The sequence below is a fragment of the Lonchura striata genome, chromosome 11, assembly GCF_046129695.1.
Source record: "Lonchura striata isolate bLonStr1 chromosome 11, bLonStr1.mat, whole genome shotgun sequence".
Classification (NCBI taxonomy): Eukaryota; Metazoa; Chordata; class Aves; order Passeriformes; family Estrildidae; genus Lonchura; species Lonchura striata.
In genome coordinates, this window is record NC_134613.1 from 20,954,575 (window position 1) to 20,979,564 (window position 24,990).

A 24,990-nucleotide genomic window follows, 5' to 3' on the forward strand; every position below is an offset into this window, starting at 1 on the left:
ATCATTAATTTACCTCATGCTACTCATCACTCCTATAAACCTTTTACAGAATTCTTTTCACCCAGATTTGGAAAGAAAAAGTGGTGTCACAAGAGGCCAATCAAATTTGGTGCAAATACTTTAAAAGGCAACTAGATTCCCCTTCTCCACACACATTCTCCTTGTCTCCCACAGCCCTTAGAAAAACACACACATCCTACTTTAATCTTCTCTTCTGCCACTCTACTAACTATATATTCCAAATCCAAGGGCTCCTGTGTTACCACGCTGACCAGAACAAAACATTCACAAAAATAACCCACAAAAGGGCGACAACCCACATCACAAACTCAAACTGTCTCTGCCTTTTTGCTCTTACAATTTTCAGCTGTCATTGGCTAAAGATATCTCTGGCATTGTTGCTTTCCATGAACTTCCTCCAACTTCCCCATAAGTTTACACAAATAAAATTTCAGAATAAATCACGTTTTTGTCCCTCATCTCGCTTGGGTCCTCTCTGCCAACATTTTACTTTGAATATCAACAGGAACAGCAGCTTAGCAAAAATGGAGCCAACAAAACGAACTGAATCCCTTTAATAACACTGATTGATGCCTTCTCTACACAGCTCACCAGAGCAAGGAGGTCTAGAATTAGCCCAGCTCACGTGAAAGCAGCCTCATGACAAGTCATCCCCAAATTAATCCTCTCTGACCAAGGCTGCTCTGATACACCACATCCCCCAGGGGTTCCTGTGAAGCCACATCCATTACCTCCTGCTGCTGAAATAGCACATCAGCTGGCATGGATTCCTGCTCATCCTCATGGGTGCACAGGGCAGGAATGGAGGGAGGGTAACATCCAGCCCAGAACCCCCAGCTACCAAAGCCAGCAAAAGAAGCAGCAAAATTTTAACCCCGATCTGCAGTACCCAGGTTATGGGCAATGCCTGTAAGAGTCTCTGCTAACTCGAAGATGAACCTCACCAGCAAATTCCTCACCCATTAACACCCCGTAGGTGTCAAACACTGAAAGCCATTGTTTGAACCCTACAGTGGCTGGAGCTGAACACTCTAACCCCTGGCAAGCTGCTCCTGTGCTTTTATAGGCAAGGGAAAGCTGTCAGAAGCACCAGCTGAATGCAATTCCAGGATAATTCCCTGCAACACTGCAGAGTCACAGCCTGGTCGAGTTTGTGAGAAAATTGTCAAAAAAAAAAAAAAAAAAAAAAAAAAAAAAAAAAACCAAAAAAAAAAAACCTGCAGAATAAAGCAGGTAATGCCCAAATCTCTAAAGATGAGCCCACTCCTCACTCCTCACAGGAGACAGACTTCAAACCTCTGCACTTTTTATTATCCCACACCTTGACAGCGCCATAAAATGAGCACGTGCCATTCTACACAAAATGTGTAACATACAAGTGAGTAGGTGGCACATTATGATCAATAACTATGAGAGTAAAACATTTTTAATGGTGCTAATAATGTTTAAACCCAATGCCAGCAGCTTCAGTCTAATGCCTGCTAAAGCAAAAATGGAAGACTGAAATTACAAGCTGTTTGTAACACTGAATTTATGTTTCACAATCTGTGATGACAATAGAGCTTAGCAAAAATTGTCTCTCCTGGGGACTGTTCTTTCCACCTTTAAAAAAAATAGTTGTGCACATGATTTTATTTATTTGTTTTTAAAACAGTTGTCTGCACATCCAAGTGACTCAGCAATTGGCTGACAGAAACCTATGGGATATGTACTTAGGTAGCTGGGATATGCAGCCAAATTCTTCCAGAATGAAAATTCATCATGTGGCTGGGCTCAGCAACTCACATTTAGGAAGACTTTACCATGCCACCCTGCAGTAATCTAGGAAAGCTGTCACTCTTTAAAAGCTTTTGGGGATTTTTTTTAGTATTATTATTTTCCAAAAATGGCTGCCTAATCAGGCCAGATCATTCAGGCTTCATGAGAAGCCAACTGACAAAACAATATCATAACATACAATTGCATCCATAATGGTCAGCAAAGGATTTAATAGTGAGTCATAGATCCACAGAAAAATTACAAGTCTGATGCAATTACTCTTAACAATAAGCAACACAGGGCCCTACTATGCTGTGCTAACCAGCTCTTAAGCAGTCAAACACTGAAATCCTATATTCTCTGGCCTTCCACAGCAATGTTTCTGTTTTAACAAACTAAACTAAGACTTCCATTAGTCGCTTATTTCCAACAAAATAGAAATTTAACATGGTGCTAAAAAAACCCAATGATCTAACTGAACAGAAGAAAAAGTTAATGCTGTCAAACTTCATTTAACAGAACAGGGAGCTCTCCCACCCCTCCCTTCACATGGCAGCTACACAGCTCAAAAATCACATAGGTCATGCTGTAACCTGCTTTCTCAAGGCAGTTAAAATATGACCAACTTGCAATCCCCAAAAAGGGCTTTAAAGGTATTAAATTACATATATGCAGGTACTGTGGGGCTTTCCAGCCATGAGCTAACTAGGTTGAAAAAATAACCTTCCTCTCCAAATACAAGGTAAAACACGTGGGCTGGCACCAAAGACAAGGTAACGTAGTTCAGGCCTTATCAACCAAAAACACTTGCATCAGAACACAATTTAAGGCAAATGTGAACCAAAGTAGCTATATCAGGAGGAGTTCCTACATGAACTCACTTTCCTGGTGAATTGGATGCTTCTGACTCACTTTTAGTATCACAAACCCAGCCCAAGCAAGGGAAGTGTCCTTTGTTCCACAAAGGCAGCATTCACACGGTATTTATTGTCTTGGAGGCACCACAGCACAATAACCATGGAAAAACAGAACCAAACACCTCTGTGATACCACTCAAGGAGAGTCCCTCCTCAAACAAAACATCCTTAATGCACACAGGTGAGAAGCTACCAGGCAAACAAGGTTAAGCATGGGAAACCAGAGCTCATTAGGCACAGTCCAGGAGTTTTATTTCTCTGAAAATACAAGAAAAGCTTGAGTATAGGATTTTCAACATATCTATGCAGATGTTCTCATCAGCAATTGATTGAACCTTACTGTAAAACAGTAAAAATAAAAAATAAAATAACCTAAATATATATAACTTGTTAAAAAGATAAGAGCCAACAGTGGTTTACTTCCATCTGCTTCCCACACTTAAATTCAAGGTGACATTTCAGACCATACTGCTTCACATTTACACACTGCCCAAGACATTGGGCACACGCAGTTTTTAGACACTGCCTAGATGCACTGTGGGTGATGCACGATGCTGCAATTCTGGTGAGCAGAACAGTTTGGGTATTTAACCAGTCAGGCTCTGCTAAGTTCTATTGCTTGGCAACTGCAATTCCTGTCACCATATCCACTTTCGTCAGAAGAGCACTGGAATGGCAGAGCAAGCAGGAAAATTATTATTCACCCTCTGGTAGGTGCTTCTGGAGAGCCTGGGGTGCAACAGGTTACCCTGATGCATTTCTAACAAATTCCCTCGTGAGAAAGCAGGGGGTCCAAGAGGGTGAGACAAATAAATCCATGGCACCCTTCATTCAGCAGCTCCTCATCAGGGATTACCTACTCCAGCCCCCTTCTCAGCCAAAACTGGGGGGAAGAGTGTTGCAAGAAGGGTGTTGCAAGACTTTGGGGGGAAGAGGATGCAGGAAGTTACAGGAGATGGGACTAGGACAAACCAAGAAATATCAAACCTGCATGCTGCTCTAGGCAACCCCAACTTCAGGAACCTCCCCTCACTGGGATCTGCAGCAGCACAGATTTATTCCAGAAGGTAAATCAAGGCACAACCAAGATGGAGGGCTCAGTCTTCATCACTTGTTTTACCCTTTACCTCATATACACACCCCTCTCCCACCTAAAGGCACAGATGAGCCTGACTGTAGCTAGCTCTCTGGCACTATTTCACTATTTGTTGTGGTCATGAAGAAGATAATGTAAGAAATTAGAAGAAATTTGAGTCAGAAAAGATAGATAACATCAAGGAGAGAAAAACAACCGAGTGAAAGTTTTGCTTTGTTTTTATAGTGGATATCTACAGAGGGATGTACACAAAATGAGATTTTAACTCGGGTACACAACTTTAAAGTCATCTTTAAAATAAGCTTGCTGCATTCACCATGAAAAAATTGATCTAAACATGCTTTTCTAGGTTTAACCTGAACTGATTCTTGAAATGCACCATTTTTTGAAAGATCTCATTCTCTCAAAAAGCAATTTTCACCTTAGACAGGGGGGACACAACACACTAGAAGTTTCCAGACTCGAATTTTCTTAACTGCAATAGAACTTAACTGCCATGACCTAGTTGATGGAATTAAAATATCATATCCTCCCTGGAGGAACTATGGAGTGAACAACTGCTGTCAAAAGGTGGTTTAGCACCACAACACCTGGAACCTCAGCCTGTGAGCAGGTGTGTTTCTTCGGCAAAGTATTAACAAATGTGCACTACTTAATATTTAAATTATTATAGAAAATATATTTATAATTAACCAGTGATAAGAAATCTTTCCTTAGAGAACTTTGATTAAAAATTAAACAGTGAACTTTATCCACTGCAAGAGATGAAAGGAGGAACTAGACAAAGGGAAGCAAGAGAAACCACATGAACCCTGTAATATACTCCTAAATATATAAGCCTAAGTGACATATTCTTTAGTTTCATTGCATTCAGAAACCTTTTTATCATGATAACAATTCAGACACTTTACATTCTGCAAGATAGACAAAAAAATATTAGCTGATCTGAATAGCTGCCATCTCCCAAACAGAGGGACCGCCAAAAAAATAATTCTGAATGTCTCCTGATGAGAAGGAAACTGACACACGAACAGAAGCTGCTTACAAGACTTTAGAATTAGGCTTCATGACTGCATCAAAGCAAACCTCTCTCTGAACCCAGACTACATTGAAAAAAGTTTTGGTGAGACTGTTTCCTTCGGACACAAGGAAGGTTTCTCTCCAAGCTCTGAAATCCCACAACTAATTATAGCACCCCACATCCTTCCCCACCATCATCAACAGCAAAACCAGCTGCCAATCTGGGAAGTAGAAGAAGAATGTAATCTCTACTGTGCCACTACAGCCACCCCAAAAAAGGCATTCTCCTGCCTGTAGTTATGATTTGCCTGCCCAAACAACATGAAGTCCCATCAGCCAGAGAGCTCCTGCCAACACAAGCCGTGCTGCCGGGGCGGGTGCTCGGTGGCACAACCGCGCCAGGTAACAGCGCCACATCCACGTCCAAACACAAAGCTTTAAACCAAGCCAGAGAAAGAAAAACAGAAAGTAAGAGGAGGGGGGAAAAGCACAAGTAAAAAGGTTTTGGACAAGAACACCCTCCTTTCCAGCTGCCAGCTTGAAGGTGAACTGGTGCGGGAGCAGAGGTGATGGACAGCCCTCGGCCTCGCCTCACCCGTCTGACAGCTCGGCCGGCCTCGCTCCACTGTTGTGAAAGAAAACCACGGTATTTGTGCAAGGCTAGTTGGTTCCACGTTAAGAAAACACATCTGAGCCGACAGTGCTTTGCTTTACCACATGCCAGCTTCATTCAGCTTCAGAGTCAGAAACCAGGACTCGGTCTCCTCATTGCCTCCACAGTTAACCAGCAATTTAGGACACAGAGAAAGTCCTGAACTCAGAACCACCCCTGATCAGGGAAAGGGCCACACTGCCTTTAACAGAAAACTTCCTAGTCCACTTTAGAAAGCATGAGTGCCCAAAGAAGGAGGTCCCTAAGTGACAGGAATGACTGTGCTGGGTAACGCTGCATAAAGACGTGAACAATGGAACAGATAAAAACAAAGAAATTCAAAGAAAGAGACCGGGAAGCAACCTTTCTTTTGGTGTGAACTTGTGCACACCCATGTAAGCGAGATAAGAAACAGGAATAGGGCTTCATAGAGACCGTTAATTTATTCAAATGTCACAACAAAAAGAGAATACTGTCACCAACAGACCCTGGGAGCTCCAGGCAGCTAAACCAATCCAAAGGGTGACGGTTTATCAGAAAGGAAAGGCTGGTCAAAGGAAGTAATGAAGCAGATATCTATCAAAGAACAAAAAGCAGATCTGAGCACAGAGCCAGAAGCAAGACTGCACCAGAACTTACAAATGAAGTGTAAAACACCAGACTTGGCAATCCTGCTGCCAAGGAATTATTTACCACCCCACGATCAATATCACAATACACACAGAGACGAGTATTTTTATCTCAACCTCCATTTGACCCGGTGGGAGCTACAGACACTTTCTCACACTAATTCACATATTTCAAGGAGAGTCAAGATGGGAAAAAAGGAGTTGGAAGCATTTCAGGTTCTGTCTTATTTCAGCCCATTTTCACTGAATCATACCAAAACTATCTGAGGGAATAGTTCAGAATTGATTTGTGCTACCCAAGACCTGATCAGTAAAGCAAAATATTCAAGGATCACGGGAAGAGGTTTTGTTCATGCATTGAGCCAAATCCTGGTTGTGATGTCAGTCCTTTCAAGTCTTTGCCCTTCCTTCAGTGCATCAAAAGCATCTCTTAAAATTCCTCTGAAAAGCCTGGACAAGTGCCTGAACTTCCAAGATCTATTCTCTATAGCCTTGAGCAAGAGTGATAGGAAATAAGCTTTCCTTCTCAATGGCTACTTTTAAGTTTAAAAAAAAAAAAAAAAAAGGGCAACCACTATTGGAAACTGCAGCTCAGAAAATAGGGAAGGAGGGGAAGGCAATGGAGGGAGGAAGAAGAGGTCTCATTTTCAGAGAATCAACTTGAAAAGTCCTTATTTCAGTGAACTGGCAAATAGTGTGTTAGACATCTTGCTTCTGAAACATAACCACGCTAAAGGGAAAAGGGTTAATTATGTCCCTTATGCTCCAGAGTATTTCAACAGGCTACATATTATGTTCTTCTGAAGGGCAAGTTGTTATTTTATTTATTGTTTAAAGCACAAACATAAACATGAAGTCTCCAACCCTAAGGTGGTGATTACTACTTTTACCTAAGCAGAAATGCAGGGCTGCAGGCTTTCTCTGCTATAAAGCTTTTAAACCTGCTCTGTTCCTCTGACATTTTCCCCCCTCACTCTTCTCTGATAGAGATCACAAAAACAACTAAGACATCTGACATACAGGAGAACATCCTGCTGATTAAGAGAAAACAAGAGCACATTACTCTTGAGAGGATACAAAGCACCACTTCCTAATGTGTTCTACTCTGTCAGCACAACAGGCTTGTCATTTCAAAGGGAAACTGGTCATATTGATTTTTTCCAAAACATAAGTATTAAAAAAATATTATACATTTAATTGGTCTTAACAAAGTCTTCTTGTAGTGGGCACATCAACAGAGATCCTACAAGGCAGGATATAAGGTATCAAGGTGTGGCTGTAAGTATTTGGAAGATTCTCTGCAGCATTGGGAACTACCAAGATCACTGCTCATAAAGCTTCTTGCAGCTCCTTTAAACCTCAGTACTACTGAGAGGTGTCTTTAAAATGTGGCAACTCTTACTCCTGAATTCACAACACCCTGAACAAACATCATACTTTGCTGAAAACCAGTGTCCTTTCCATGCCTCACCAAATTTCAACCACGCAAATCAGTGCTCCCTGTTTGCTCAACTTTTTCTAGAGGAAAGGAAAGCTCTTTACACCCTCTCAGAGAAATTTATTCCTCTCGTTGTTCCTTTGCAAAAGCCAGACCAAGTGAATCAGCTCCTCTGACTGAAAACCTCACACCCAGCCTGTCAGGAAGCAGTCAGTATTTTTTTTTCCTGTTGTGTTTACAAATTCAAAATCTGAGCTGTTCTCAGACAGCAGGGTCAGCTATCTCTTTTTCTGCCATTCCCATTTTTCGTCAACCTTCATTACGGCAACACTGAGAAAAACTTGTACATGCTTTCCAAGGAAAAGGTATATTTCTTCTTCTCCTGCTTCTTTATTTCTTTTTTAACACAGTATATCAGAGTGTACAGCCAGGACAGGTTTCAGTGGTTCAAAGACCATCTGAAAAGTTAGACAGAACACAGGTTGTTACTTCCCCTTTGAGAATACCCCTTCAGAACAATTCTTTGAAATCAGGATTTTGTGAGGGATGCAGCAGAGGCGCATCCTCCCACCTCCTCTTAGTCCTCCAGGGAACTAAACTAAGTTCTCTCTTCCTGAAGTGATAATTCAAGGCTTCTTTATAGCTTGTTTCCAGTATAACTCAGAACAGTGTGCATCCTCCCTTTAATTTCTTCCAACAAATCCTGTTTCAGCAGAATTTACTCTCACATATGCAACGTGGGCAGAGTCTAGTAATATGACTTAATAGTTCCTAACCAAAGAAAAAAAAAGGTTTTGCTAACAGTAAGTTCTAGGAAGGAAAAAGAGAAATTTTAAATCTTACCTGCACTTACCAGCATTTCTAATTACTATCTGTCAAAAGAGCATTCCCATCACAAGAACAAAGCTGCAGAATGACAGATAATTTGCCATCCATCAAAAGGTAATTGCAAACAACGACAACAGACACACAAAATGTTCTGTGTCCCATCCCACTGCTGCCCCTGCATCCCCCCTCTGCCACTGTGCCTCGCTGCAGAGGAGCAAGGCACTGCCACAGCAACAGCACTGGAGCACGGGGATTTCAGGGGAGAATGAATGGTCTGAGCCAAGCAACAGAAACACGGGGACACTAGAAAGAACTCCAGTACTGAGGAGACAAATGAGAACTTTAATCTTTAGTTTCTATCATTAGCCACTGAAAACGCCTCTTCCCCCACCTGGCTGTGGGGTGAGCGTGTTCTCGTGTGCAGATTACCATTGCTGGGAGGTAACTCAGCCGGCCAGACCATCACACACACACCTGTTCTCACTGCAGACACCCCTGTCCTGACACCCAGGGCAGCGTTGAGTTACTCCGGAGAGAGTCACTTCCACATTCCACCCTCCAACTCCCCTCCAAGAAGCGATCAGTCACTCTCAGCTTTCACACTTCAGTAATTTCGGAATCAACAGGAAATGGAGATCAATTGTGATTTTACTAACTCAATAGTGACTCATCATTCAACTCCCTGTAGCCTTCGAATTCATCTGTGAAGAGACGTGATAGCGAGGCCAAATTAAAAATAGCAAATCTGGCTCACTCACAATTAACACTCACTTGTCCATCAGATTTGCCCTAGATTGCGAAATTTTTGGGATTGCGACATTCTGACAGTTTTGCGTCAGATCCAAACGCACTCACAATTTGCCTTTCTCAACTCAACCAGGAAAAATAATCAATGGGAAAATGTATTATATAAATCAACTGTGCCACACCCTCTAACATCCATCCACCACTCATTTTGAACATGTCTAAATAAGAGTTAACTCTGCCTATCGGTGTTCCCAGCTACTGACAATGAATCTTTTATTCTTCATATTATGAAAACACTCTCAAATCATTAATTTCTTTCTGCTTACACAACCTTCAAGCCAAAAAAAAAAACCCACATTTGCATGAAATCGAAAGTCAATAAAAAACAATTATTTCATTTACAAAAATAGAAAATCATTTTATATAAACCACTTAAATGCATTCTTCTAAAAATAAACTTAATTACAAATCTAACATGAAATTGTAACAGCATATATTAGGGCAAATGCCTACTGTAATTTGAATAAAATAAAAATAGTCAGCATATAATTTACACTAAAAAAAAAGTTGGGGACTGGTGAATTTGCTGTTCAGCGCTCTCTTGGAGCCACCCTTTGATGAAATGCTCAGAGAGCTTTTACCTTCAACAGCTACTTCTGCAGTGCCTCATTTCAGTTTACTCCAATGGTTCAGTTCAATGAGCTCTTAATCCCAAATTAAGAAGGACTCCCTGCATAGAAACCTGTGAAACAGTCAGTGGGCAAGGTCTATGAACTTTTAACTTTTGAGAAACAATGACAAACTATTTTCTCTGTTTATTTTATTTTAATCATGCCTCTCTTTCACACTTGGAGTTTTAATTAAGTCTCAAAACCCAGATCTTCTGCATTTCAATTAAAATTCCATTTTCCATCCAAATAAAAAAATAACACAAATGAGAAGTAATCTACCAGAAAATACATCATTTGCCATTTTGTCACTTAAAAATGTGAAAATTAAGGATCTGAGCCAATGCATCCAAGGCATCTAATTATTTACATGAATTTGTAGAAACACATTGCTATTCACTAGCAAAAAGGTCTGTACTTTCAAAAATGGTTGTTTGTGAATCAGAGTTCTAACAGCTGTCAGTCATTACAAAAATCCAACTAAAAAATGCAAAATGAGATTAAAACTGTGTATTCAGAGCAAGCTCTTCCTGTTTGCTGTTATAAGTCACTATGAAAAGCATTTACTTCATCTCAATAAAAGAAAAAGCAATACATACTAGCAGCGCTCTGAGGCCTTCATACTAAGGAAGAAACAAACTTTGAAGGACAGATTGGACCAAAATTCACAACATTTTCACCAGAAGGTTGCAAAGCCACAGGATCCCATCCCCCTGGCCTCTCACAGTTCACTTCCATGAGAACAGAGGGGAATGCACACAGCCAGGCTGTGCAGACATCCTAAATGGAGCAGCCCTCCCTCTCCCTGCAAAACTCAGTAAACATGGCAAGACAATTACATCCTCAGCCCCTTCGCTCTCCCCTTCTCCCCATGAAACAGGATTCACCTCCTCCCATGTCAGCAGCTCTGGGAGAAGCTGCAAGGGCATTAAACATAAACTCGAGACGCTGGGAGCAGGGACAGACATGCTGAGCTCAGAGCAGTGTTTTGGTCCTGCAGTGAACAAGGGCTGTGGCCCACACGTGCAACAAGCAGGAAACACTACAGAGCTGCACTTTTCTGTGAGCAGCTGCTCCTGAAGGAAGAGAAATCCCATGGAATGAGCACAGCATCCCAGCACAACCCACCTCAACTCTTGTTTCACTCTGGCTGCACGTGACAGCAGGTAATGCTCACAGCTGCCTGTGAAAACCTGGGTGTATTTTTAGTGTAATATACTATCTTCTTATCAGTCAGCTGATGCCAACACCCCCATTCTCACACTCCTGCTCAGATGCAGTCATGGAACGCCTGGCAAGGAGCAGCTTCCCAGTGGAAGTGCTGTCACCTGGATGACAGAGCCACACAAGCATCCCAAGTCACGTCCCTGCTGCAGCCACGAAGCCTTTAACCACCCCCCAAGGACAGCACTTTCAGTATTTCACAAATGGGGAGGGAAATGCAGACACCCGGAGGAGGAATACAATTTCTTCCCAACCCTTCAATACTGGCAGCTCCTGAAGCACGAGATGTGATCACTCCCTATTTTAGCATGCATGACTACCAATGCTCACACAAATTATCTGGTTCCTTTTAAAATCCAGTATTTAAAATTACAGTATTTAACTTGAGGCTTTTCTATCCAGCTAGTGGATGGATAAAGGTGAATGCACCAGTATCAACATCTTGCTATGCTTTATTTGCTCTTTGTTAAAAGGAAGACCCTTGCTCTGAATTTATACTTTTCAAATCAGTATTTAAGCAAAATTAAATCTGGAAAGAAAAACAAATGTGAACACAACTATGCAGCATTATGATTCCCACATCTGATTCCCACATTCCAACTCTCTTTCCCTTCAACACTGCAATGTATTAGAGACAAATTTAAAAATAAAGTCACTGATATCAACTACAAAGACACCAAGAAAATCCTCAGACAATGTTGGCTTAGCCAGTGGAATGTGTAATTCTTGCTTACATACTATCACTTTCTTTCATGAAAAATACTGGAAATATCTTTTTGCCAGGTTAACCAACTCTGACTTCAATCTTGCTGACATTTCTTAAGTAGAGCTGAATAATTCCATTCATATGCAAATGGTACAATAAGTCGTGAGTAGCAGCATTTGCAGCTCCCTCACAGAGATGAGCATTTACTCTCCCCAAGCCTCATCCACAGTGATGCACCCAAAATGATATCGGGCCCTAAAGGTACAGCCTCAGCAATTTACAGAAGGAATATTTTTAGCCTTGATGTTTGTTGGTTTTTTTTCCACTTTGTGGGGTATTTTTAAATATTAAGGAGATGAAAGAATCGAGAACTGAGATTGCATCTGTTGCCATCACAATTTAACCACAGTCCATGTATTTATACAATGGAATCTCCAAAATAACACTGCATCTGTTAAGATGACAGTGATTTTCCATGGGCTGCTCTGTGTTGTAGCAGAGTTACTCTAAAGCTGTCACTTTTGAAGTGCTGATTGCGATCCACCCCAAATTCTTTTCATAATCTTCCCCAAACGTGATGAATTATAAAGCTGATGTGTTCCTCGGTGTGGCTTGGGAACAACAAAACCCTCATACATCTCATCAGTGGGCATTTGGCACTGAAGTCTCACAGCTAATGCAACATGTTTATTTAAACAATGAACTACCCAAAGAGCTCACAGCCCGTGTACAAACAGATGTGTGTTTCATGTGTGCTCTGCTGCAGCCCAGAACCTCCAGCACACACACTCCACTGCACTTCTGTGCCTGATTCCTGCAGGATAACAACGCCACTGACTTGGAAGGGCCTTTGTTCCTTCACTGGCCACTTCACAACCACAACCCACCTAAGAATATCTAAGCATATCTAAGCATGAATCTTAAAAGAGACTAACACCAGAATTTGAACATTCAGTATGTATGTCATGCCTGTTGTTGAGACATAGTAAAAAGGAAAATATTTGTCCACGTAGTCAGCCTACTCCAGTATTACAAAAACATAAACATTTTATTAGCAGTCACACAAAAAAAGAAACAAACAAACCTTCAGTTACTTCCAGGCAGGACCCTGGCAGGCTCAAGTCAGCCTCTAACCAAGCCAAATTTCAAGTTTGAAATAACCAAGTTGCTTTTCTTACACCCCATTGCTACTCTTTTCTACAGGGACAACTGCAGACACCCCAGCTCCACAAAGGGTGTAGCTGCTGGGAATACCAACATTACTTAGTAACACAACATCTCCACATCCAAGGTGCAAAAGCAGCAGGAATAACAACAGACCCTTTGACTTTTTGCATCCTCCTGCACATACAAGCGGTCACACATCCTACTGGTCTCCAACTTCCCCCAGTCTCCAGTCTCTCAGGTCTGAGGAAGAGAAGCAAAGTGCACAGAGTAACTGTAACTTACACCCATCTCTGAACACAAGTGGATATTCACTCATTCCTTACATCACAGGAGACACAGTGTTTGCAAGGGACCAATAAATTTACATCCGCCTCACAAACGAACAACAAAAGCTTCAGCCACAATGAACTGAAACATGATGTAAACTGCAGCATCACACACTACTTCCTCCAGCTGGGGTTCAGAACAACCAGAGAGAAACAACAGCTAATCCAGTAGTGGAAGCCAGGCTCTATCCCAATTCCAGTAGGCTCCCCCTTCCATTCAGTGGAACTCTGAACTCTTAAAAGTTTGTGTCATCACCCTGCTGAGTCTCTCTATAGTTGGTTCTTGGCTGAAAGAAAGGTAGAACTACCTGAAAGCTTAAAAAAACCTAATCCATGCTATGTTAAGTCCAGCAGTATTTTGGAGAACACACCAAATCCCCAGTGGGACACATGGAATTTGACTAAGGAAGACAACTTAACTACACATCAAAAATCGCAGAAAATAGAAAAAAAGAACATAATAAAACTAATTTCTGCCCTGGCAGAGCACAGGGACAGGGCAAACAAGGAATTTCCATTGCCATTTCAACTCTTCACACTTCAGTCAAGTGTTACTCTGAGGTCAGCTGAGCTGAGCAAACACGTGTCTGTTCCTACCGTGCAGGGCTGGTTCCTCACTCCCTGCCCAACATGAACAGAGTGCACTCTTCAAATCTTTCAAGGCTACTCTCACACAGACAGACCCAAGGGGATGTGAGAAGAGCAGCAGGGAAATAAAAAGTACTACTTGTAGAAGGTCAAAATGTGGAGACAACTCTAAACTGAAGCCAATGGACATAATAAGGAAAGCAGCCCAGCGAGATGCAGGGATAAAGCCCTTCCCTGCAAGCACAAGCCAATTCTCTTGTAAGAAGTTGGTTATAGACAGTTTCCAGGGGCAGCTGTCACCAGATCTTTCTCCAAAATGCTGTATCCCTTTGACTAAGGCTTAAGATTTGAACTATCCCTGTCTACAAGAAGACCTTCCACTTTCAGAAAATCCTGCAATCATTTTTATGGCTGCTCTATCACACATCATTATGGGGGCTTTTTCCCCTACCCCATAAATTCCTTTGGGAGCTTGCTTCTCAAGTATAATGAGCTGCCTGTCTACAGAATCAGGAAAATCAGCACTGAGCCAATTTCTGTTTGGGGAAGCCACTTCTGCATCCAAGAGACCTGAAATTCTCTTTCCCCACCACTAACTCTCTCCAAACACAATGGCTCAGCTCCGCTCCTGCAGACTTTTACTGGAAGACTTCTCAAGCTGAGTACCACAATCCATATACAAATCAGACACCGGGTCCCACTAAGTACAAGCACCTTGCTAGAACAGCTCTTACAAACCCACAGCAAAGCTAACAGAGAAGAGGAAATAAAACAAAGTGATGCCACCCTAACCTCAGCAACACACAGCAATCAGCAGACTCTTTCAACTGCTGTGCTTAAACTTTTCATCCCATAAATGCTCTCCCTGTTGCAGCAGAAATGTGTCTGTAACTAAAAACAAAGCGAGCAAAACATCACCTTGGTCCTCCCTGCAGCTTCGTCTCATCTGTCTTACACAAGAACTGCCACTACACCATAGTTTGGAGATAATGATGTACTTTCACTGGAGAATCACACACTCAGCTGCAGTTACCTACTGTATTCCAGTAGTAACAAATGGGAGAGATACTTCAAAGAGCACATTATCCCAGCTCTAATTTATGCATGCTCCCTCTTACCATCAAGCCATTTATTTTAAACCTGTCAGATATACTTGTAACATAGCATCATGAATAATTTAGAAAGTAATCTGTATAAACCAAGTTTATAAACTTAACAGCAGGTACAGTACCTTTCATTCAAGCAGACTGCTCTCTGATAAAGTACAAGGGATCTTTGACTACTTCAGCATGTATTCATTTCATGCATCCTGAACTTCAAAAAATTCTTCTTTCCTGCCTCCAATCAAACCCTCTGCTATTTGAACAGTATTATGTAAGGAGCTCACTTAAATGAGTAGTGTAATAATTTGCAAATTGTTCATACTAAAGGAAAAAAAAACTACAAAGCTGCTGGAAACAGTCAGTAAAAATGACCCATCACCAATTCAACAGCAGGGGAAAACCACTCATGTAAAGTTTGTCATTAAAAACTCTTCACGTTTCCTGCATCTGCCTGATGTTGTCACTTTCTGACACTGCTCCCAGCACAGGCAGAAGGGATGTTCGACAAAGAACTCCCAAAAATGCCCACCTGTTAAGAGAAAGTGTTTTGATCAGTTGATGCTCACACTTCCAAGTAAACAGAGCTATCTTTACAGCATGTAATGGCACCAATAAGGGGCTGGAGATAACATTCCCTGACCGGTCACAGAGCTATTGCAGCAACGTGTGCCTTGCTGGCAACACAGGCAAACAAACTCATTCAGCCAGGAGACCTGCCCCAAACACACACCTTCACAAAGCAAGGATTCATCGAAGCAGGACACACACACCAAACTTATAAACTATGGTGGTAAAGCACATACACGTGCAGTACAACCGTTTCCTGCTTTAAAAGATTTATCTGTATCACATACACATTTTTGAGTCAACAATGAAACAAAGTCTTAAAACCCAACACGGTCAGCACCTCGGTGACAGCAGGAATTACTGCTCTAAGTTATTATTAAAGTGACTTTGTGCTGCTGCAAAAGTGTACATTTGGTATTCTACCCAATTATTTACTGGTGGATTGGTCCTCTAAAGGAATAAACTTAGTACTTTATTGGGGCGTGAGATCCATTCTCCTCAGACAGGTCAAAGAAAATAGTCTCATTGAAAAATTATCTGGGAAGTCCCTGAAATATATAAATGTTTGTTCCTGCTCATACCATCAAGTTTACCAAAAAAGAAACAGACTAACTAGAAATGTACAGGGCTGGATACTCCAAAATAAATAAATAAATAAAATTCTGTTACATTAAAGATTAATTAAGGAGATGCATTCTGGCAAACCTGGGTGAGTTGTTAAGGTTTAACTCACCCTTATCACAAACAGACTAACTGGAAATGTACAAGTCTGGATACTCCAAAATAATTAAATAAATAAAATTCTGTTACATTAAGGCTTAGGAGTCATATGCAAATCAATCTGTAAATAAAGAAACAACGGTTTTGCTTTTCAGCACATTTTAAACAATCTCGTGCCACAACAGCAACTTCCTGAGGATATCAACACTGAGGAAGTTAATTGGTGTCTCACAAGATATCCTAAGGGAATGGCTCATGTTTTGCATTTGCAAAGGTTAGAAAGCAAAACTTTGTGATAAGGGCGAGTTAAACCTTCACAACACACCCGGGCTTGCCAGAATGCATCTCCTTAATTAATTAATAAATCAAACTGTTATCAAACTTAATGAGCAAAACCAAGAAGTCCTGTCTAAAGGAACCAGAATCTATCTTTGAGCTTGAGGACTCGGTACAGCTGTTTGCAGAGCACAGAAATGTATGAATGAACACTGTGTGCTGCTGATCATTTGCTGGTCCTCAAAGTTTCTCTCAGACAGTTCTGGACACAAAAAAAAAGACAAATATAGTACTCCAGAAATCAGTCCAGATTGTACCTGTCATGACTTGGCTCACAGGGGAAAAAAAGCAGCCCAAAAAACCACACACAAGACAGGCTGGCTAACAACCACCAATGTGTCTTCATCAACTGCTGTTTGTTGAGTTCTGCTTTTGTACAATAAAAAAAAAAAAAAAAAAAAAAAAAAAAAAAAAAAAAAGTGAAACTATTCTAAGTGGCTTTCATAAATCACAAAAACTAATCCAACTAACCTACACAAAGAAGCTGTCTATACAATTTACAGTGATAGAAAAATTATACATGTCAAATAGATCAAAATACTAAAACAGTATTTCTGCCTTTCAAACACATCACTGCATTCCCAAAGTCTTTCTGCACACAAACTCTTAAAAGCAGCACATTCCATTAGCACCAAAGCCCAGAAACCCTAAAAGCTTAGCTCTGTCAGGAAGATCCAAACTAAACTGCAACTACAAATCTGCAACAATTTTAATTATGAGACTCCCGAGACAAATACCTAAACTGTAGTTTTTTTCTAAAATTTAGCATCCACAGTGGTTTTCAATAATAAACTGCAGTTTACCCATTCCTATGCAGGCACTCACACACAAATAAAAAACAGCTGCTACTTGATAACATCCGAAAGCATTTCCAAATGTGAAAGCTTTAAACTGAGATCCAAGTAAGAATGTATTTAATTTCATAGACCAAAGTTCCAGGAATTTTTTCAGCTTTTCAAGTACAATAATGCTCATGAAGTTCATTAACTTAACTACAGATAATTCAGATAAATATACTAACTTCTTAAAAATAATTGAATTCAGCACATTTTGTAAGTTATGAGCTTTAGAGCCATTACAGATGATGAGCTAGATAAGTTGTTTGCTGTGTGGGATCACAAAGTTAACATCCAGTGTGAGAAAAACAGGTTTTCTGCATGTGTTATTGCCTCTCTCTCTCTCTCTCAAAGTTCAGGACCATAAACAAACTTCTCTACAATTAAGTTTGCGGTAGCTCACAATTCACACAGATGGAATATACACAATATAATTAATCATTTAACAAAACTGCCTCTTCTACTCTCACTGAGATAATCATTCCAGTGATCACTGGTAAAATCTACCTCAGAGTAAAAAGAAAACAAAAATTACTGGGGAAGAGAAAAGGCATTAGTTAAACATGAACTGAAATTATCCTTTAAAGCTAATAGTTTCAGCCCTGAAATGGATTTTAATTTTAAATGTTAGATGCTTAAAAAAAAATTCTCCTCCAAGATCTCCTTAGTACATGCCAGTTTAGCAGAAAATTAAACAGGATTTGAAACAACTTTTCGCATAGTAACACATACTGATAGAAATTAATTATTTACAAATGAAGACAGATTAAAAAACCATCATGTGGATGCTCTTTAACATTAGATTTTGTGTGTATCTTTCAAGATGAAAACAATTTCAGCATCACTGGCATGTGCTTTAACTATACCCTAGAATTAGTTTGGAGGAAAAACACATCAGGGAAAAGCTGACACAAAAATTAACACAGTAGTTGATCGTATCTGAGCAATTTCCCTATTAAACTAAATAAATCATGTCTTCTGTTGTGCTGAAGTCAATCTAATTGATCTGTCTTCTTGCTCTCGGCAGCCCTTTCCTTCCCTCACTTCTCAGAGCATAAGAACTAAGTTAAATTTTCTTCACTTTACACACACAAAACCCCCCAGTGTTTCTCCCTCAAATGTTGGTTCAACACTGAAACTTCCAACACACCCTTTTTCCACACCCATCCCTCTGCTTCCCCACGTTCAACACATTTTGCCTGATATTAGCTAAGTCCCTTCCATTTCCTAACCCTCTCAGTTTCTGACTCACACAAGCCTTTGCTCCAGTTCTGGTTTGCAAACCTGAAGTCCAACCCAACACAATCAAGAAAAGGTCCAAGGACTGCCAGGGTCACTCTCCTTGCCCCGGACTCCGGGCACCATCACTCTCTGCACACCTCCCTCCGCTCCCCTTTCTGCTGAACTCCCTGATGCCAGCTCCTCACTGGCTCTGGCATTGTCTATTCACAACCTCAATTCCAGCAGGAATTATCCAGCTCCCAGTTACCAACGTTCCCTAACCACTGGGTGTACAGGAAAATGCTGATGCAAAAGCGAGGTGTGTGTAACGCTGACACTCAGCAGGTCATGAGGGCTTTACTAAGCAACCTGGGAGAGAGATTAAGCATCAGCATGAGCTACTGTTCATTATCAGAAACACAACATCCAGCCTGGATAGACAAACAAAAGCCCTGCGCTAACATGAGCAGACCCATCAAGATATCCATCAATCTGAAGTACTATCACACCTAAAACTATTATTTTCCTTCTAAGTGTTTAACCCATTCCCTCCTAGACATTCCCTCTGTAAATACACAGAAAGCTGAAAATCAAAATCCCCATCGTGCTCAAGGGAGAAAAGGAAGAAAACATCGTGTTTATGCCTCATCCTAAACACACCCCCAGCATCAAACAGCCTCCAATAGTTGTAGCTTTATGCATCAAATGCATAGGTATAGCATCCCAAACTCTAGCTTAATGAAAGGTCTTCTCATTTCCATTTTTGTGCCGTTCTAACAACTATCTCAGGGAATTCTCAGCATTTTTAAAGTACTTTTTCTGAATCAGAAGCTTTCCACTGAAGTTACCTGCATTTTAAAGAGGTTTCTGTCACATAACTACACACACATTTTATATAATTTAGCATTAAAGGAATGGGTCTCTCCCCTCCAGTTGTAACTCCTTTGTATTCCTATTTAGGAATGCCTTGCTTGTTTGACCGAAAATGGAAGTGCCTTTTAGCTATGACACAGTATATATGAAAAACAAATAAAAATTAAGATTAATCTTCCTTCCACTATTATGGGGAGAGAGAAGAATATGAAGAGATGTAAAACATCTGCTCTGGAGATCATTTTTCCCCCTAACAGCAAAATTCTTTCAGCAATAACTCGTGAAAACAAAGGCTATTAAACTGTAAACTACAAAGGCAATCGATTAGAGGCAGTATTCAGCTAAGACAAGTTTTTCAGCATATCTTCCCGTATTTAAATGCCTGGATCTTCTTCAGAAGATATTTCATTTGGGATGTTCATTTTAGGTAAGTGGTAACCACAAACACTTCAGAGGACTAGAACCTAAAATCCTGACATACTCTTCCTGCGTTACTTCATTGTTGGGTGAGCATTTTTATTTCAAGGTACTTTGTACCAGGTAAGACAAGGAAAACAATTCTAAGTGTGTATCCTAGCAGTTTAAGGATGCATCAAATCTCCTCCTCCTCCTGTTCTGTTTCTCCACACTACTGGATCCTTTGTAAGCCCTTCCCTGAAGAAGGGCACGGGGGTTTTGTTTTTGAACTTAAAGATTAATCTCCCTTCTTGAAAACAGCTCTAGCCAAAAAGTTCAACTCATGGAAGTAAGACTGCAGCTCTCCAGCCGTAGCTGGCCCAAAAGCCTAGACTGGGCCTTAATTTGCAAGGAGTTAACAGGCATTTACTGCCTAACGAAACATAATTATTACTCAACATGCATTACAGGCTCCGTCTATGTGCTTCTTGCTCACTTATCTTTTTTTGTGTACTTGGCCTCACTGCCAGTGCATCCAAAGAACTTCCCTTTCTTTTCAATCTGAAACCACTACTTGTAGAAAAGCCCTCCTGCCTCCTGAATTCCTTCCCTTTACATTTAAAATGGAGAAATCTGATCTCCTCGTTCCTTCCCTCCAACAGCGCATATCTTTCTGAAAGGGAGAGGCACACAACAGCTCCAGGAGTGTATTGAAAAACACACGGCAGAAGAAATTAAAGCATCAGGATGCAGTACAGGAACATCCCTGTTTCTGCAGACGCTGAAGGAGAGGGAGCACTGTTTAAAATGGTTGGGCTCCAAGGCACATTTACCATCTCCCCGTATACAGAAATACTCCAGGAAGAAAAGGGAAGGCTAATTTCATGCAAGAGATCCTCAATCCAGCGTGAGCCCGACATACCAGGAGAAAACCGATCAGCCCCGGGATTAATCCGGCGATGATTGCAGTGTAATCAATGGCAGCGCAGCCCTCCCTGCCCCCTCGATTCCCCCTGCGCCCGAGAGGGGCGGGCACTGCAACACAATCACAGGTTGGGAACGCACAAAAACAAAGTCGGGGCTCTGGCAGCTCCCGAGCGAGGCGGGCGGGCGCGGGGATGGGCAGAGGCTCCGCGGCAGGAGGGAGCCGATCCACGTTCTCCCGGTGCTCCCGGGGAAGCGGCTCGCACGCTGCTCCAACCTCGGCGCTGGCTGCAACACGGCCGCTTGGAAAAATGCATCCCCCTCAGATCGCAGCCCGTTCCGCCATCAAACCTTTCTATTTACGCACAAACGTCAATGTGCGAATTAATTCCCTTTTTAAAATTAACGGCAGCCCGTGACCTTTAGATTGCGGGATGCCGCCGTAATTCCGCACACAGCGAGTGAAACCCCTCCTCGGCGGTAAAAGGCAAGGCGTTCATTTCCAGGAATTCCTCACTCACTACAGCAGGTTCCTGCATACAGCCTCTAAATATTGACAGAGATCAAGCTCCTTCCATGAGGGGGAAAGCGAGCGGAGTCCTCCCCAGCCCGCGAGTGTTTACTACGCAGCTCGCAGCCCTGGCTGCGGCGCCTGAGCGCTGCCCCGCGCTCGGGGGGGACACAAAGGAGGGGCACGGCCCCCTCCGCCGGGCTCGGGGCTGCGGCGCTGCCGACCCGTGTGTACAGCCAGGCAGCCGCCTCCCGGGGAGGAAGGCGGGCATGGCAGGGAGGGAGACGCGCAGCCCCGGGTTGTTAAACGTGCTGGAGGAGCAGACGCGTAACAGGAGGAAAACACGCAGAGCCCCGCGGGCAGGGGCGAGACCCGCTCGGCGCCGCGGCGGGAAACGGCGGGAGCGCCCCTCACAGCCGCGGGCAGGGAGCCCTCGCACGGGCCCCGGGGCCAACAGGGACCCCCACAAGGACAGGGAGCCCCTCGCACACAGCCCAGACACGCAGGGAAGCCCCTCACGCACACACACGGCGAGGGAGCCCCTCGCACAGGGAACCCCCTCGCACACACGGGGAACCCCTTCGGCAGCCCCCTCTCACACACACACACACCCAGGGAGCCCCTCACGCACACACCCAAACACAGGGAGCCCCTCACGCATCCCCACACACGCAGGGAGCCCCCCCCATCACCAGCCCACTCACACACATTCATACAGGGACCCCCCCTCACATACACGCGCAACACCCACATACACACACACACGTTCACACAGGGACACGCACACACACAAGGGAGCCCCCCACACACAAACACCGGTACCCCTCACGCCCCCCCAAACACGCACAGGCAGCCGCCGCCCTCGCCCCCTCCCCGGCAGCCTGACTCGGGGGCTCCCTCACCGCGGGGTGCCCCGCAGCACCCCCGGGCACGCACTGTACTCACTTTCCCCATTTGTTGGCCACAGACAAAGTGCGGCGAAAACGAGCAGGAACCCCCAGACGACGGCGAGGGACCCTCCTCCAGCGCCAGACTTCATTCCTCTTTCTTTAATTGGACAAAATCCCCCTTTCCGAAAACAAAACAAAGCAAAAAGAAGTCCAAAATTGTTCGCTTTCTTTCCTCTCCCCGTCCTCTAAAAATAACGAGCGGCGGAGGAGCAGCGGGGCAGGGTAAATAAATCCACGTTGCCTCAAGAAATGAAGGAAAAAAAAAAAAAGGAAAAAAAAAAAAAACCACGACCCTTCGGAGCGGCAAACCGGAGGGTTGTTGAGGTCCCTGGGTGTTGATCTTCCGGAGCAAGCACACCAAAAATACACAGATATTCACGATGTATTAACGGCAACAACAAGGCATGGAAGCCCCGGGGCGACGCTGTCTCCGGGGCGGCGGGGCGGGCTCGGGGCGGCGGGCGGGGGGCGCCGCCGTCTCCCCTCAGCGCTGGCTGCGGTGGTACATCGTGCACAGGAGCCGCAAACACGAGGCACATCGGGGCTGGCAGTCGGCATCTTCAACCTCCATTTTCAAACACCGCACACACGCACACACACAGAGACACAAAAACTGGGAGGGCCGCGGAGGGAGGGGAAGGGGGGGGCGCGACCCAGACAATCCTATTACAAAACAACAACAGCTCCGCCGTCCCCCCGCGCGGGGACGGGGCTGCCCCGGCGGGATCCCCGCGGCTCCGCTCCCCGCTCCGCCGGGGAGGGTGGGGGGGACACCCCACGCACAACCACCACCCACAACAACACCGCCGCCGCCACCACGAGTCCGGCTGCCTGCAGAGGCTCGAAATGCAGAATTTGGGTCGAAAATGAATTAAAAAGGCTTCCCCCCCTACTCCTCCTCTTCCTCTCCTCGGCGCGGCTGCCACAAGGTCCTTCTCAAAAAAAAAAAAAAAAAAAAAAAAAAAAGAAGAAGGAAAAAAAAAAGAGAAAAAAAAGCCGAATCCAGGACACACACACAAAGCAGCAGCAGCAGCGGCAGCAGCAGCGGGGCGAGCGGAGCGCTCAGCACCCCGCCTCCTCCCCCCGCAGCTCTCCTCTTCGCATCCCTCCGAGCCGCCTTGCCATCGCGGCGGGGGCGGGGGGGAGGAGGACGACGACAACAACAACAACAACAAAAACCACCCAGCGAATTTGTAAATCCTTTTCCTTTTTTTTTTTTTTTTTTTTTTTTTTTTTTCCTTTCCTCCCTTTCCTCCTCTTTTCCCTCCTCCTCTGGGTGCGCGCGCGCTGCGAACCTTCCCCCGGCGCTGCCCAGCCCAAGGCAGGGGGAGGGGGATCCGGGAGAGGTGTGGGGGTGTGGGTGTGTGTATGTGTGTGAGTGTGAGCAGGGGGGGCTGCGGGGGGCGAGGAAGGCGATCCGGTTTGCTGAAGGTCAAACCCCAGGAGCTTGTTGCGAAGGGTCTGTAATTCCTCCGGGGAGGGAACGGGGCGGGGAGGGAGACCGGGGGGGGGGGGAAGGGTCTGCTGCTCTGCTGCTCCTCCCGATTAATTCGCCGCTTGCTTGCAGCAGGGTTCGCAGCGCTCTGCTGCCGCGTCTGCCCCCCCAATCCTCCTCCTCCTTCTCCTCCGCGCTGCCTCCCTGTGCACGACGGAGAGCGAGCGCTGGTAAACAAGAGCTCGGCGTCGCTCCGCCGGCGCTTCTCCGCTCTGCGGCCGCGCGGGGACGGGGCTTGCGCCCGCCCGCCTTCCCTTCCCTTCCCTTCCCTTCCCTTCCGCGCGCGCTCCCGTTCCCCCCCCCGGCTCCCCCCGCCCAGGCGGCGGCGCCGGCGGCGCGCGCGGAGGCGGCGGCGGCGCGAGCGAGCGCCGAGAAAAACCCGGAGCGGAGCGGAGCCGGACCGGGAGGATGCTGCACCTCGGGATGCTGCGGGGCCGCCGCCGCTCCTGCCTCTGCCCCGGCCTTCCCAAACCGGGAAACGGCAGCAGGAGACCTGGGGGATATGCAGCGAGCATCCTGCGGGGCGGCGGGAGAGCCCACGAGCGAGCCCTGCCAGTGGAAACACTGCTATGTTCCTGACAAATAAATAAATATATTCAATTAAACATATAAAAAAGGCAGGGATGGGATTAGGAGGAAGGAGAAATCCATAGCTGTGATTTTTGCATGGCGTGTTTGTTTATTTATGGCATTTAATGGAAGCTGCTCCTCAGTTTCATACTGAGGACAGGGCCAAGGGCTGAGCCCGGAGCGCTGCTCCCAGGGATGCGGGTCAGGAGCGAGGGACAGGGATGCCAAGGCTTGGCCCAGTGCAGGCGACAAACCACGGTGGAACACGCCCCAAGAGCACGCCCCCATTCACACTCGCCATCCTCTCCTCACACGCTCACCATCCCCATCCAGCCCTCCAGCATTGTCACTCCGTTTCTCAGCTGCTCACTCGTACCCCTCGATGACATTGGGCACCCAGGCCCCAAATGATGGGGACATGGGATGAGTTGGAGCAGAAAAGGTTTGGGCTTTTCAGACTCGGAAGACATGGGCCGTGTTCCCGCTGTTTCGCTGGAGCTCGTAGTAGCCATGCTGTACGGCATATGGGTGTCCTGAGTAATCACAGATTTGTTGCAATACTTTGGCATGGGGAGATAGCAAAATGATGCTGAAGTATAAGAAAGCAGACATCTGTGAGCATTAGCTATATTCTAGGCTGTTGGTTGTTTTTTTTTAAAAAAAGTACATTAAGAAATTCGCAAATGTCACATTATTAATGCAA

At 44.3% G+C, this 24,990-nt stretch overlaps 1 protein-coding gene across 2 annotated transcripts in view; it reads right to left on the reverse strand.

Moving 5' to 3' along the window:
* Positions 1-22,623, reverse strand: part of IGF1R (insulin like growth factor 1 receptor) — a 165,092-nt gene extending 142,469 nt beyond the window's left edge. The window contains exon 1 of one of the 2 annotated variants that reach the window (XM_021552605.3): positions 22,218-22,623. In XM_021552605.3, the coding sequence (XP_021408280.1) occupies positions 22,218-22,311 (94 nt within the window). In that variant the 5' untranslated portion in view covers positions 22,312-22,623. The remainder of the gene's footprint in view (positions 1-22,217) is intronic. The other variant, XM_021552606.3, reaches the window with a different exon arrangement.
* Between the last annotated feature and the right edge of the window lie 2,367 nt (positions 22,624-24,990).